Raw genomic sequence first — 15,486 nt, forward strand, 5'->3', positions numbered from 1 at the left:
GGCGCCCCCTGCTAGACGCGGCCGTAAAAGGCAGACAAAAGCCGCAGCGTCCTCCAATCGTAGAGCGCGAATTTCCTGTCGCTCCCGCCCTTCCCGCCCACAGGCTCACGCTCTGCTCCAATAAGCGGGCCCGAAGAGCGGGGTGGGAGGGGCATGGCCCGCGAAGCATGCTGGGAAGTGTAGTTGTCTGGACCCACGCGACGGGCTGAGGCCGCAGCCTCGGTGCTGCCCGTTCTCCCGCCTTCATTTCCCATCGTGCTGAGGCGGGTGGCATGGCGGAGAAGGATGACACCGGAGTTTGACGAAGAGGTGGTTTTTGAGGTAAGGGGAAAATGGCGGTGGGTGTGTACTGCCTTTGTTTCAGAAGAACGAAAGGGGAAGCGCAGAGGCCAGGCGCTCCCGGGACCTGCGAGCAGATGACTGGTACCTGCCTGCCTCAGCAGCCGAATCGCGGCGATTTCCGGGCCTAGCGCTGGCCGCAGCCTGACAGGTGTAGCGGGAGGCGCCCTGTCCGCGGCGACGTCTGTCTGCAGCCCGCCCAGAATTCCAGGCTGGAGCCTGGCTGCCAGTTCCACGAGCGGGAGTCCTGCCCGTTCCTTCGCCAGGGTGGACACGCCGCTGGGGAGGTGCGCCTGCCTGGGGCGGGGCCGCACTGTGCGATTTAGAGGTTCACTGGTACCACTTAGCCTTCCCCTTTCGGTCCTCAGCGTTGGGGGTCAGCATCCACCGTGCCTGAAGTCACCGTTCCCCGTCCAGGCGTGGCCCGCGGAATGAAGGCAGCAGGTGCCAGTGTTTTGACACGATTTAAAGACCGTGTGTGTAGGACCTGCTGTGGGTGGGTGGTTCGTGCTGGGGCGCCTCAGCATCTATGTTGCATTCTTTTGTCCTTTGCTAGATGTAGCCAGTTCTGATGAATCAAAGCTCTGAATTTGAATGCTTTTGTGTAAGACCTTCTCTGCCATTTTGAATGAAAAAAAAAAGTCAAGGGAGTGTTTCTGATACCATTTTTCTGTCAGATCCACATCAAAACTCACACTCATAAATGTTCTATGTATATAGTATGTATTTTTATTTAGTTTTAGTCATCCCTCGGGGTTTCAAGACATTTTTAAAAAATGGCATATGACCTACAGCAGGAGAATCATTCACTAACCATATGAATTGTTAAATGCAGAAATATGTACAACTGCCATTGGAGGGTGAATTTGGACGCAGTTGTCTGTTCTTGAAGCCTCCAAGAGGCTACGCCCAGTAAATGATATCCAAGGTGAATCTCGAACTATGAATCGAATTAGAAGGGCAGAAGAGAGAGCATGTATTACAGGAAGACAGTTGAATATGCGGAAGCTGGAAGGTGTGGAAGTACCCGGTGTGCGTTTTTAGCAGCTGGAGTGTGTGTGTATGTGTGTGGGGGGTGCATCCATATTATATGAAGTGGTCTGAAATAGCCACATTGTAGAAGTAGTGGAAAATGTAGACACTTTACTGAATTAAAGTTTAGATTTGAGGAGTTCCCTTGGCAAGACAAGTACCTGAATTTTGGAACCGAGAAGACAAATGATGGAACGATAACTTGGGCAGATATTTCTAGGGCAAAATCGAGGAAATGGTTACAGGTTGAATGTGAAAGTTCAAGGAGAGACAGATTTGAAAGAAGACTATGTAGGTTGCTTAGATTTATAGAATAAGGGAAACTAGGTGTTTTTTTAAAACCCTATTTTCTTGGATTTCTGACAATAATCATAATAAATTCTTAAACAACATTTTATTGTAGAAAATAGACCAAAATGAAAATCGTCTGTTAGGTTTGTGTGAGTGTATTTCACATAAAAGTCCAGAGAGAATTTTCTTCACTTAAATGTATTTTTACTTAAATTTGTCATGAGTCATTTCCTATTCATCATTCTTTTAAAATATTAGTAATAATACTTATCACAAGTATGTGTAATGATATAACCATTTCCCTATTACTGGACAGATTGTTTCAAAATACCATTGTAATCAACCCTGGCTTAAATCTGTTTGGAACTGCAAGTTTTTCTTGAGAGTAATTTCTAGAAAAAGAACTAGTAGGTCAAAAGATCTGAACATTTTTTGAGTCATGCAGAAAAGTCATGCCATTTCATCTTTCCATAAGGAATAAGATGTTCACTTAACCAAATACTCATTAACAGCTTTATTACTTTTGTTTTATCTTTGCTAACTTGATAGGCACAAATGACATGCCACTGTTCTGATTTACATTTTTGTGCATTTATACATTTATTAGCCATATGTATTTCTTTGCTTGAGCAATTCTTTTCATATAGTTTGCTCATTTGCTTGTTCAAAGCTAGCTTTAAAAATTGATTTACATGGATTCTTCATATGTCACTGAGCCTTTATCATACATATCTAAAGTTTTTTCCCATTTGCTGTTTATTTGCTGTTTGTCCTACAAATTATTTTTTTGCAGCATTTTATTTTATTGATGTATTTTCACATGAGTATTTCACATCAGATCAAGAAACAGACCCTCACCAGCCAGCCAGGGCCCTCTGTTGCTCCTTTTTCAGTTTTATAACTTAGATCAATCTTCTCTATTTTTATTGTTTTATATGTTGTGCCACTTTACTAATACGCTGTTTTGTGTCTGGTGGGTTTTTTCTTTTTTGCTCTTTGATTTTATTTATGATATCCATTCATCCATATTGTTACATGAACATTTTTATTTTTGCATACTATCCCATGGGAACCTATGATTTTTTTAAAGGCCATTCCTTTGTTGAAGGTCATTAGGTAGTTTTCAGTTTAAAAAAAAATTTTTTTTTTTGACAGGCAGAGTGGACAGTGAGAGAGAGAGAGAGAAAGGTCTTCCTTTGCCGTTGGTTCACCCTCCAATGGCCGCAGCGGCTAGTGCGCTGCAGCCGGCGCACCGCGCTGATCCGATGGCAGGAGCCAGGTGCTTCTCCTGGTCTCCCATGGGGTGCAGGGCCCAAGCACTTGGGCCATCCTCCACTGCACTCCCGGGCCACAGCAGAGAGCTGGCCTGGAAGAGGGGCAACTGGGACAGAATCCGGCACCCCGACCGGGACTAGAACCCGGTGTGCCGGCGCCGCAAGGCGGAGGATTAGCCTAGTGAGCCGCGGTGCCGGCCCAGTTTTAAATTATTATGGGTAGTGCTACTGTGAACCTATTTCTATGTGTTGTCAAATATATCTCTGTTGGGTATCTGCTTAGGACTACAATTGCTTAGTCATAGGAAACACCTACATTCACCTTCTGTGTGTGTATATATACATATATGTATATATAAAATAATGTCAAGCATTATTACAAAGTGATTTATCAGTTTATACACCTGCTAGCCATGTATGAAAGGTCCCTTTGTTTCACATCCTCACCACCACTAATTCCAGTCTTTTTATCATTCTGGTAGCTGTTTTCTGGTATATCCTTGTGATTTTAATTTGTATTTCCCTGATTAGAAGCTAAGACTCTTGATGTGTTTATTGGCCAATTATATATAGACTTCTGTGAAGCCACTTTGAATTTCTTGAATATTTTTTCTATGGAGTTGTTTGATTTTCTTACTGAGTTGAAAGAATTCTTTGCATGCACTGAATTCAAATCATTTGGTGCTTCTATGTACCTCAAATGTCTTATCGTAGATTATATACAGCTTCTGCACCCTCTTAATATCTTAATAGTATCTTTATAATCCTTATTTTTGTTTGTTTGAAAGTCACAGACAGGGAGACATAGACAGACAGATAAACACAGAGAGAGAAAGATATCTTCCATCAGCTGCTTCACTCCCCAAATGCCTGCAACAGTTAGGACTGGGGAAAGCTGAAGCCTGGAGCCAGGAACTAAATATGGGTCTCCTATTGGAGGATAGGCCCAAGTACTTGAGCCATCACCTGCTGCCTCCCAGGGTATACATTAGCAGGAAGCTGGAATCTGAAATGGAGCCAGGACTATAACCCAGGCACCCCATAATGAAATTCTGGTGTTCTAGGAGGTGTCTTTTTTTTCCCCCCAGACATTGATTTATTTATTTTAAAGTCAGAGCCACAGGGAGAAGGGAGGGAGGGAGGGAGGGAGGGAGGGAGGGAGAGAGAGAGAGAGAGAGAGAGAGAATTTTCCATCTGCTAGTTCATTTCCTAGGTGGCTGCAATGTCCAGGGCTAGGCCAGGCCAAAGCCAGGAACTGGGACCCAGGAGATTCCTCTGGGCCTCCCACATGACTAGAAGGGACCACTTGGGCCATCCTCTGCTGCTTTTCCCAGGTCATTAGCAGGTAGCTGGATCAGAAATCTCTGCTGCTTTTCCCAGGTCATTAGCAGGTAGCTGGATCAGAAATGGAGGAGCCAGGACATGAAACAGTGCCCAAATAGGATGCTGGTGCAGGCGACCCCACCTACTACACCACAAGTGGCTTCTTCCAAGAGGTGTCTTAAAGGCCGAACCAAATGCCTGCCTCTTAATAGAATCTTTCAATTAACAGAACCTCTTAACTTTATTTTTTTTTTTTTAAGATTTATTTATTTATTTGAAAGGCAGAGTTACAGAGCAGCAGAGAGAGAGAGAGAACTCTTCCATACCCTGATTAACTCTTCAGTTGGCCTCAATGGCTGGAGCTGTACCAATCCGAAGCCAGGAACTTTATCCAATTCTCCCACATGGGTGGCAGGGGCCCAAGGGCTTGAGCCATCTTCTGTTGCTTTCCAAGGCCATAGCAGAAAGCTGGATCGGAAGAGGAGCAGCCAGGACTGCAGCTGTTGCCCAAATGGGATTGCAAGTGGTTGCTTTACCCGCTATACAACAACGTTGGCCCCTCTAAACTTTATTCTAATCCAGTTAAACCTTATTCTTTTATGGCTAGTGGTTTCAAAGAGATTTACCTATTCTAAAGTCACAAAGACATTTCTTTGAAAGCTTTATTTTACCTTTTGCATTTAGATCTGCCATCCATCTGGAACAGATTTTTATATGGTATTTTCTTCATTTATGTATATATCTAAAGATCAGTACATTTGGGGCCAGCGCTGTGGTATTGCAGGTTAAGTTGCCGCCTGCAGTGTTGGCATCCCATATGGGCCGTTAGGGGGTAAACCAGTGTTGGCATCCCATATGGGCCGTTAGGGGGTAAACCAGCTCATGGAAAATCTCTCACTCTCTCTCTCTCCTCTTCCTCCTCTCTAACTCTGCCTTTCAAATGCAAGTAGAATAAATCTTCAAATAAATAAATAAATCTTTAAAAAATCAATACATTTTTCCTATATGGATGTCCAGTTGACCTGACACCGTTTACTGAACAAACCATTCTTTCCTCACTGTAGACCACTTTTGTCATAAATCAGGGTACCTTTTGTGTGTGGATCTCTGTCTAGACTCTCTTCTTTTCCATTAGTCTATTTGTCCATTTTTACGTCAATACCAGGTTATTTTAATTACCATAACTTTATGTAGATATTAATATCTAATAAGATAAAAGTTTTCAATTTTATTTTTCTTCAAAATTTCCTGTGGCTGTTTTTGACTCATTCTGTTACTGTATGAGTTTTAGAATCAGCATGTAAATTTCAGTTTTTTAAAAAAACCTACTGGGATGGGGCCAGCGCTGTGGTGCAGTGGGTTAATGCCCTGGCCTGAAGTGCCAGCATCCCATATGGGCGCCAGTTCGAGACCCGGCTGCTTCACTTCCCATCCAGCTCTCTGCTATGGCCTGGGAAAGCAGTAGAAGATGGCCCAAATCCTTGGGCCCCTGCACCTGCATGGGAGACCCTGAAGAAGTTTGGCTTCTGATCAGCACAGCTCCGGCCATTGTGGAGTGAACCATCAGATGGAAGACCTCTCTTTTTCTCTCTCTCTCTGCCTCTCCTCTCTCTGTGTAACTCTGACTTTCAAATAAAAATAAATAAATCTTTAAAAAAAATAAAACCTACTGAGGGCCCCGTGCTGTAGTATAGTAGGTTAAGCAGTGCCAGCATGCCATTTGGGTGCTGGTTTGTGTCTGGCTGCTCCATCTCCAATCCAGCTCCCTGCTACTGGCCTGGGAAAAGCAGTGGAAGATGACTCAACTACATGGGAGTCTTGGATGAAACTTCTGGCTCCTGGCTTCAGCCTGGCCCAGCCCTGGCCATCATGGCCATCTGGAAAGTGAACTGGTGAATGGAAGATCTCTCTCTCTGGCTCTCTCTCCCTCTCTGTAACTCTTATTTTCAAATAAATAAATTTTTTTTAAAAAAAGTATGGGCTCTGGAGTTGAACAGCATAAGAAATCATAATTCAGCTATTTATTAGTTCATGAGACTGAGCATCTGTCATGCTGTAAGTGTTCAGTAAATGTTACTTGTTATTTTTCCAGAAAATTGCTCTTTAAGTTTTGAAAATTATTAGTATAAACTTTTCTTTTATTATTATTATTATTTGATAAGTAGACTTAGACAGTGAGAGAGAGACAGAGACAACAGTCTTCCTTCCGTTGGTTCACTCCCCAAATGGCCACTACGGCAAGCGCGCTGCACAGATCCGAAGCCAGGAGCCAGGTGCTTCTTATGGGTCTCCCACATGGGTGCAGAAGCCCAAGGACTTGGGCCATCTTCTACTGCTTTCCCAGGCCATAGCAGAGAGCTGGATTGGAAGTGGAACAGCTGGGGCTTGAACCAGTGCCCATATGGGATCTAGGCACTGCAGGTGGTGGCACTACCCACTATGCCACTGTGCCGGCCCCTTGATTTCTTCTTTAACTGGGTAAGAAATTTATGTAATTGTTGAAGGTGATTTTTCTCATATGTCCCTCAGACCCATGCACTCTGAGCTTTATGGACTACATCACCTATATTCCCTTGTCCTTTGTATTCCATTTGGGTTCAGGCAATAGGAAGGAACTGCAGATCAGAGGTGAGCAGAGCATGCCAAAAAGGTGTGGGAATATATCTTCCTAGTCCCCTCTCTGCAGAACTACCTACCAGTTAGTGTCGCTCCCCCTCTTCACAGAGGAACGACACAGGACCCTGCACTGTTCTTTTGTCTGCTCGGCCCTCCCCGGGTTTGCTGCTGGTTCTTCCTGGGTTGGCTACCATCCCTTCCACCTCCGTGGAAAGGCGGTTCCCCCTGCCACTTTCCCCACTTCCGCGGGGGAGCGGCACACCACCGGCCGGCTCTCTCGGGGGCTGCTCAGATGTTCCTCAGGTGTTCCTGGTGCATGTTGTCACTCTCCTCCTTTATAGTCCTCTTCCACCAATCCCAACTCTGCTACCCACATGCCTAGTACGCTGCTCTCCTCCAATCAGGAGCAAGATCAGCTCCTGCAGCTCAGTCAATCAAATTGGCGAGAGGCAGCTGCGTAGAAGCTGTTTACTCCTCTCCCAGCGTCATATTGTGGGAGAGCAGATGCATAGAATAAGTCTTAATTCCAGTAACTTAGTCTAGTCCGAGTTGCTCCCCACAGTTAGTGGTGATTTCTCTCCTGAATCTAAAGCCACTTTTTTTTTTTTTTTTTTTTTTTGACAGGCAGAGTGGACAGTGAGAGAGAGAGACAGAGAGAAAGGTCTTCCTTTGCCGTTGGTTCACCCTCCAATGGCCACCGCGGCTAGCGCGCTGTGGCCGGCACACCGTGCTGATCCGATGGCAGGAGCCAGGTGCTTTTCCTGGTCTCCCATGGGGTGCAGGGCCCAAGTACTTGGGCCATCCTCCACTGCACTCCCTGGCCACAGCAGAGAGCTGGCCTGGAAGAGGGGCAACCGGGACAGAATCCGGCGCTCTGACCGGGACTAGCACCCGGTGTGCCGGCGCCGCAAGGCGGAGGATTAGCCTAGTGAGCCGCGGCGCCAGGTAAAGCCACAACTCTTATTGCATGATTCTTTTCTTTATGTTTCAGCTTTTGCAGGCTTCTGTTACCCTGCTGCTTCCCTTGGGTTTTAGACCTAGGAAAGGAAGCCACTTCCTGCTGTTCAGTCACTTGTTGCTTTGTTATCTCCTGTACTTTGCCTCAGTGCTACTTACAGCTTTGTAAATGGTCATTTTATCAAATTTTTCAGTTACCCCCTTTTGAGTGTGCTGATTCTTCCAGGCTTGGTTAATCTGGCTGTTTTTCCATTGTCATCCATGGACAATGATTTTACCCTTTCAGAACTTCTTATCTGTTAGTATCATATGAAATGGGTGTTAAAGTTTATCTTTCTTGGCCACTGTACACCTTTCACAGCCTCATTCCTGCTAGTGCAGATTTGTGGGTTTAAGAGTTGCTTTTGGGGCCGACATGACACAGCAGATTAAATTGCCTCTATGTGCCACACTGGCATCCCACATGAGCATCGCCTGGCTGCACCACTTCCAATCTAGCTCACTGCTGTGACTGGGAGTGCAGCAGATGATCACCTGAGTGCTTGGGCCCCTTCCACCCACATGGGAGACCTGGATAAAATTCCAGGTCCCTGGTATTAGCCTGGCTCAGCCATAGCCATCGCAGCCATTTAGGGAGAGAATGAGCAGATAGAATCTCTGTCTCTCTCTGCCTTTCAAATAAATAACTCTTTAAAATAGCCAACTATATCTGTATCTATCTATCTATCTATCTATCTATCTATCTATCTATCTATCTAAACAGACAAACAAAAAAGGAGTTGCTTTGGAGGTTGAATAACTGTAGGGTTTTGCTGGACTTTGGTTTTTTAATTTCCTGGAATGTACTAGGTTCCTAGTCTGTTTGCTTCCAGGATGTTTCATATACCCATCTAAACACAGATCTTAAATCTGAACTCTGTAGATCTTGTTCTGTCTGGATCTTTTCTCCCAGTTGTTCACTGAATGGCAACCACCTTGATTATCTGAAATAAGAGGCTTGAGTAGAGAAACAGCACCCTTAATTAGACCTTTGCCGATGAGTTCCCATTATTTCAGGGAGGTTCTGGGAAAAGGATTAGCACAACCACCTTATTTCCTGAGTTTGGCTTTTCCAACAGTGAGAACTACAGCCTACAGCCCTCTTGCCTACCATTACCAGTTCCATTCAACTTGAATCTCAGTCCACAATGAGAGAAAGTCTTCTTCTAAGGATCTGAAAACTTATTAGGAATGATCTTTACTCAACGAGTAAAACATATTTCAGGTTATGCTTAATCAGCCTTACTTCTAGATACTATGTACTGTATCAGCTATACAAGTACATCCTTATGCAGAAAACAGAAACCTGCTCATCAAGAGTAAACAGAAAGGGATTTAATAAAGGGAATTAGTGTTTAGATTATTGCTGGACAGCAAGAAGATCAAGGTCTATCAAGGTTATTATGCTTAGGAACCCAAAATCATGAGAGAAAAGTAAACTTACTGGGTATACCTAATGGGGAATCCAAATTTGTATCTAGAATTAGATACAAGATGATTTGGGAAATGTCAGTTGTAGCTTTCCTGCCTCTGTAGTATAAGAGGTGCAGGGTAAGAAGATAGAATAGAGGTTGAACAAACCTGTCCCCTATCACAGGGCCTAACCTCACCCCTCCTTAGAAAATTTAATTTTGATGTTTTTGCATTTTGATGTAATACTATTATTTTAATGATATTCAGAGTCAGAAATAGGACTCATTGATATCTTGAAACTTACCTAGAAGTCACAAACAGTATTTGAATTAAATTTTTTCAATCAAGCAAATGTTTTAATAACATCCCTTTCTTTTAGCCATTTTGAGGTGTCTTATATTTATTTCCACTTCCTGGATTAATAAATTTCATCACCTTATGTTTTTGGTCACTTGCATTTTTCTTTCTGGAGGTCAGCGTTGAGTCCTCGTAATCTGAGAGGAAGAGAAATGCCCTCGAAGATGGTGTAAGAGGGGGACTAAGGGGAACAAAGGAAGAGTGAGATTCCCAGGCCCAATTCCTGGTCCTTGCCCTAGAATCTGACAGCCTTCATTGCACTGGGGCTAGATTCCCTATATACCTTCAAGGTTAATTCCATTATATTGGAGCCTGACTCCTTCTCCAAGATTATTTATTTGAATCAGAATTACCTACAGTCATCCTACCACAAGAGGCTGAAGTGGGAAGGAGAGTGCACCCTCAGTCTTGTACCTCTTGCAGGTCAAACTACAGGATAAAGTTTACAAAATGATTGACAGACACTATATCTAACAGTATTAAGCAAGATAAATCCTGATGAGCTAATATCATTGTTTTACTCTGTTGTTGTTGTTATCATTAAGGTTTTTTTTTTTTTAAACAGGCAGCGTGGACAGTGAGAGAGAGAAAGGTCTTCCTTTTGCCATTGGTTCACCCTCCAATGGCCGCCACGGCCGGTGTGCTGCGGCCGGCGCACCGCACTGATCCGAAGGCAGGAGCCAGGTGCTTCTCCTGGTCTCCCATGGGGTGCAGGGCCCAAGGACTTGGGCCATCTTCTGCTGCTTTCCTAGGCGCATTAACAGGGAGCTGGATTAGAAGTGGAGTAGCTGGGACTTGAACCGGTGCCCATATGGGATGCTGGCATTGCAGGCAGTGGCTTTACCTGCTAAGCCACAGCACTGGCCCCAGACATTTTATCTGAAGAACTAGTTTGTTTGTTTGTTTGTTTCCATCTACTTAAAAGGCAGAGTGACAGAGAAAGAAAAAAGACACAGAGTTTCAGTCTGCTGGTTCACTCTTGACAAATGCTTGCAACAGACAGAAATGGACCAAGCCAAAGCCCAGAACATCATCCAGGTCTCCCACATAAGTGATGGGGTTCAAAGCATTTGAGCCATCAGCTGCTGCCTCCCTAGGATGCACTAGCTGGAAGCTGGATGAGAGGCACAGTAGCCAGGACCAGCAGCACTCTGATATGGGATGCAAGCATCCCAAGCAGCAGCTTGACCCACTGTACCACGATGCCTGCCCCTTGTTTGGTTTAATATATATATATATATATATATATATATATATATAGTTTATTTTTTTGCAGAGGAAGAGAGTCCCCATCTGCTGATTCATTCCCTAAATGCCCCCAAGGGCTGGGGCTGCGCCAACACCTTGGAAGCCTGGAGCAGAAAAACCAATCCAGGGCTCCCATGTGGGTGGCAGGGACCCAACTATTTGAGCTATCCCAGAGTAACTCATCAGCAGGAAGTTCAAAGTGGTAGCAGAATCAGTAGCCAAATTTAGACTCTCTGATATGGGATACGGACATCTCAACCCACAGCTTAACTGATAGGTCAGATGTTTTTCTGCTCCTTACATTATTTGCAGTGCATCTAAACTATTTCTTTGTAACTTCCTGCTTATGGGGGCAATGTTGTCCTCAGGATACCTTTTGATACCCTTATTAGCTGTAGTTGAACTCTTTATTGCCAAAGGGTTTTGGTGTTTCTCTGAATTCATTCTCTATCTTCCCCTTTGTTTCTGGCTGAAAAAGATAGTTATGAGGCCAGCGCCGCGGCTCACTAGGCTAATCCTCCGTCTTGCGGCGCGGGCACACCAGGTTCTAGTCCCAGTCGGGGCGCCGGATTCTGTCTTGGTTGCCCCTCTTCCAGGCCAGCTCTCTGCTGTGGCCAGGGAGTGCAGTGGAGGATGGCCCAAGTACTTGGGCCCTGCACCCCATGGGAGACCAGGATAAGTACCTGGCTCCTGCCATCGGATCAGCGCGGTGTGCAGGCCGCAGCGCGCCGGCGGCAGCGCGCCGGCCACAGCAGCCATTGGAGGGTGAACCAACGGCAAAGGAAGACCTTTCTCTCTGTGTCTCTCTCTCACTGTCCACTCTGCCTGTCAAAAAAAAAAAAAAAATAAATAAATAAATAAGATAGTTATGAAATGCTAACCCTTTGGGGCCAATGCTGTGGCTTAGCGAGTTAAAACCCTGGCCTGCAGCACCAGCATCCCTTATGGTCGCCAACTCAAGTCCTGGCTGCTCCACTTCCAATCCAGCTCCCTGCTAATGCATCTGGGAAAGCAGCAGCAGATGATCCAACTGCTTAGGCCCCTGTACCCACGTGGGAGACCAAAAAGAAGCTCCTGGCTCCTGGCTTTGGCCTGGCCCAGCCTCAGTAATTGTAGCTATTTGGGGAGTAACCAGAGGATGGAAGACCTCTCTCACTATCTCTACCTCTCTCTGTAATTCTGCCTTTCAAATAAATAAAAAAGAACTCTTAAAAAAAAAAGAAAAGAAAAGAAATGCTAACCCGTTTTTTGGCAGCATGTTCAGCTTCAGCTTTTTTCCCCCTAGCACTAAGATAAGTAAATGAAGAGAAATGACTCCCACAAAACTTCCCAAATTTTTTTTCCAAAAGTTTTATTTATTTATTTGAAAGGCAGAGTTACAGAGAGGGATGGCGAGAGAGACAGAGAGATTTTTCAGTCTGGTAATTCACTCTCAAATGGGCTAGGCTGAAACTAGAAACCTAGAACTCCATCTGGGTCTCCCACATGATTGGAAGGGGCCCAAACACTTGGGCCATCTGCTGCTTTTCCAGGCACATTAACAAGGAGCTAGATCGGAAATGGAGCAGCCAGAACTCAAGCCAACACTCACAGGATGCCAGCTTTGCAGGCAGTGACTTAACCCATTTCACCAAAATGCTGACTCCAACTTCCCATATTTAAAAGAGTATTTTAAAAATCCCTCTCTTGCTTTAGAGAATCTTCTTTGCATTTTAAAATGTTATAGATCTCTAAAAGAATATTTATGTATTTTTTCCCTGAGTGTTATTTGTAGATTTCTTCCTACCTGCATTATTGATTTGACTAATGGAAGGAAGTTGTTTTTGTCTTTTAATGTATATGTGGATGGTGTTTACTATTTTAGTAATGGAGCTTGCTGTCCAGAATAAGAGTTGAAGATTTTTTTTTTTTTTTTGACAGGCGGAGTTAGACAATGAGAGAGAGAGACAGAGAGAAAGGTATTCGTTTTCCGTTGGTTCACCCCCAAAATGGCCATGATCCGAAGCTAGGAGCCAGGTGCTTCCTCCTGGTCTCCAATGCGGGTGCAGGGCCCAAGCACTTGGGTCATCCTCCACTGCCTTCCTGGGCCACAGCAGAGAGCTGGACTGGAAGAGGAGCAAGCAGGACAGAATCCGGCACCCTGACTGGGACTAGAACCCGGTGTGCCAGCGCCGCAGGCGGAGGATTAGCCTAGTGAGCCGCGGCACCGGCCCAAGAGTTGAGGATATTATATCATCTTATTTTTCCATAAAATATATCTTCAGATATATCCCAGATGTAACAAGATCATCTTGTATAGCAGATCATCCTTTAATGTGAAATTTTTCTTAAATGCATCCCAGGGGGTCTGAAACTATCTTATAGATTGAGTAAATGAGAATAGGTCTTTAGAGATTTCCATTAATTAGGAAATAAAGGGAGAGGATCTACTCATTTACAGCATCTCTTTATCTTAGAGACTTTAACTCAGTTGTAGTTTTCCTTGGTTTTATACCAGGTGTTCCATGAGGTCTTAGAAGCAAATCATGCCTTAAGAATTTAGGACAAAATGCCCAAAGCTCAGTGTCCTCCACACATGGGCACAGTGTTTGACTATGTTCTGTTTCATTGCCTGTGGATTTTTTGAGTTCTGCTTATAGTATCCATTGAGACATCTTGTTGTTATTAATCCTTAGCAAATCAAAATGTCCTCTTACAGGCATTTGGTCTATCAGGATGATAGTTACAATGTCCACGTCCCATATTAGAATACCTGACTTCAATACCCAACTCTGGCTCCAGTTACTTCTCTTGGTTCCCTCTTCCTGCCAGTGTAGACCCTGGCAGGTAGCAGGTAATTGCTCAAGTGTTTTGGTCCCTGCCTTCTACCTGGGAGAACTAGATTACATTTCTAGCTTCTGTCTTCAGCCTAACTATTCCCAGCCATTGTGGGCATTTGGCAAGTGAGCCAGCAGATTATAGGTCTGTCTGCCTGTCTCTTTCTGTCTCTTAAATTAAAAAGTCCTCTAGACTTTATTGACAATAATATATATTGCAATGTCAGCATCTTATATTGGAGTGCTAGTTCCAGTCCCAGCTACTCTGCTTCTGATCCATCTTCCTGCTACTGTGCCTGGGAAGGCAGCCAATGATAGCCTAAGTGCTTAGGCCCCTGACATTCCTGGGGAGACCAGGATGGAATTCCTGGATCCTGGCTTCAGCTTGGCCTAGTCCTGGCTGTTCTAGGTGTTTGGGGAGTGAACTAGTAGATGGAAATTTCTCTCTCTCTCTCTTTCTCTCTATTGCTCTGCATTTCAAATAAATAAATCTCAAAAAATAACATTTTAAAATCTGTGTTGATATCTCTATAGCTGGCAGAATATAGCAACCTATATCTTATGGTTGACATTTTGAATTCATTAATGAATCCACAGTCTTAAATATCATGTCTTCTTAAGAATTTTATTAAAAAATATATTTTCCGCCGGCACTGCGGCTCACTAGGCTAATCCTCCACCTAGCGGCGCCGGCATACCGGGTTCTAGTCCCGGTCGGGGCACCGGATTCTGTCCCGGTTGCCCCTCTTCCAGGCCAGCTCTCTGCTGTGGCCCGGAAGTGCAGTGGAGGATGGCCCAAGTACTTGGGCCCTGCACCCGCACGGAAGACCAGGAGAAACACCTGGCTTCTGGCTTCGGATCAGCGCGGTGCGCCAGCCGCAGCGCGCCAGCCGCGGCGGCCATTGGAGGGTGAACCAACGGCAAAGGAAGACCTTTCTCTCTGTCTCTCTCTCTCACTGTCCACTCTGTCAAAAAAAAAAAAAATATATATATATATGTATTTTCTGTAAGCCACTGCCTACAACAGCAGGATCCCATGTGAGCACTGGCTCATGTCTGCTGCTGCACTTATGATCCGGCTCCTTGCTAATGTGCCTGGGAAAGCAGCAGAAGATGGCCCAAGTACTTGGGCCCCTACTGCCCATGTGGGAGACCAGGTGGAGTTCCTAGCTCCTAGTTTTGACCTGGCCCAGTCCTGGCTATTATAGTCATTTCAGGAGTTAAACAGTGGATTGAAGATTTCTATGTCTCCCTTTCTCTCTGTAATGCTTTCAGATAAATTATATCTTAAAATACATATGTTTTTTTCTACTTTGTTATGTATCTTGCTCTATGATTTTTTCAATTTTGCTTACAGATACTCTCTTTTTAACAAAAGGAAATAATCATGTTGAGTGAAGAGGTATGCCTTTTCATCTTTTCATAGAACCAAAAGTCCTGTCGTCTCTCTTGCTGTATATCTCTCTTTAAATTGGAATAAAGAGAAAAGATAATGAAGTTTAATATTAGCTCATAATATGCAAACCTAATTTTAACATTTAGTGCATATTCTTCTCACATCTAGTATTTTATCAAATATGTTTAATAACTTGCCTTTTTTTTTAAAAGCAATTGTAAATGATGGTTTTACTTTATAACCTTGCTTCTGCTCTGTATCTTGTCAGTACCTAGTTGACTGACCAAAAAATTTTTTTAAGATTTTATTTATTTATTTGAGAGGTAGAGTTACAGACAGAAAGAGGGAGAGACAGAAAGGTCTTGCATCTACTCCCCAAATGGGC

The 15,486-nt window shown here is 44.2% G+C and overlaps 1 protein-coding gene across 20 annotated transcripts in view; it reads left to right on the forward strand.

Moving 5' to 3' along the window:
* Positions 1-139: 139 nt before the first annotated feature.
* The window catches only part of VEZT (vezatin, adherens junctions transmembrane protein), a 90,703-nt gene continuing 75,356 nt past the window's right edge, over positions 140-15,486 (forward strand). For 9 of the 20 annotated variants that reach the window (XR_016216941.1, XM_008256901.4, XM_070052715.1 and 6 more), the window contains exon 1: positions 144-321. Coding sequence is in view for 7 of the 20 variants with exons in the window: in XM_008256901.4 (XP_008255123.1) it covers positions 286-321 (36 nt within the window). In the remaining 13 variants the exon portion in view is untranslated. Of the gene's footprint in view, positions 322-15,486 lie in introns of all 20 variants that reach the window. The other 11 variants (XM_070052722.2, XM_070052720.1, XM_089308784.1 and 8 more) reach the window with 8 other exon arrangements.

Source organism: Oryctolagus cuniculus, chromosome 11 (assembly GCF_051225735.1).
Source record: "Oryctolagus cuniculus isolate XC-2025 breed Fujian yellow rabbit chromosome 11, ASM5122573v1, whole genome shotgun sequence".
NCBI lineage: Eukaryota > Metazoa > Chordata > Mammalia > Lagomorpha > Leporidae > Oryctolagus > Oryctolagus cuniculus.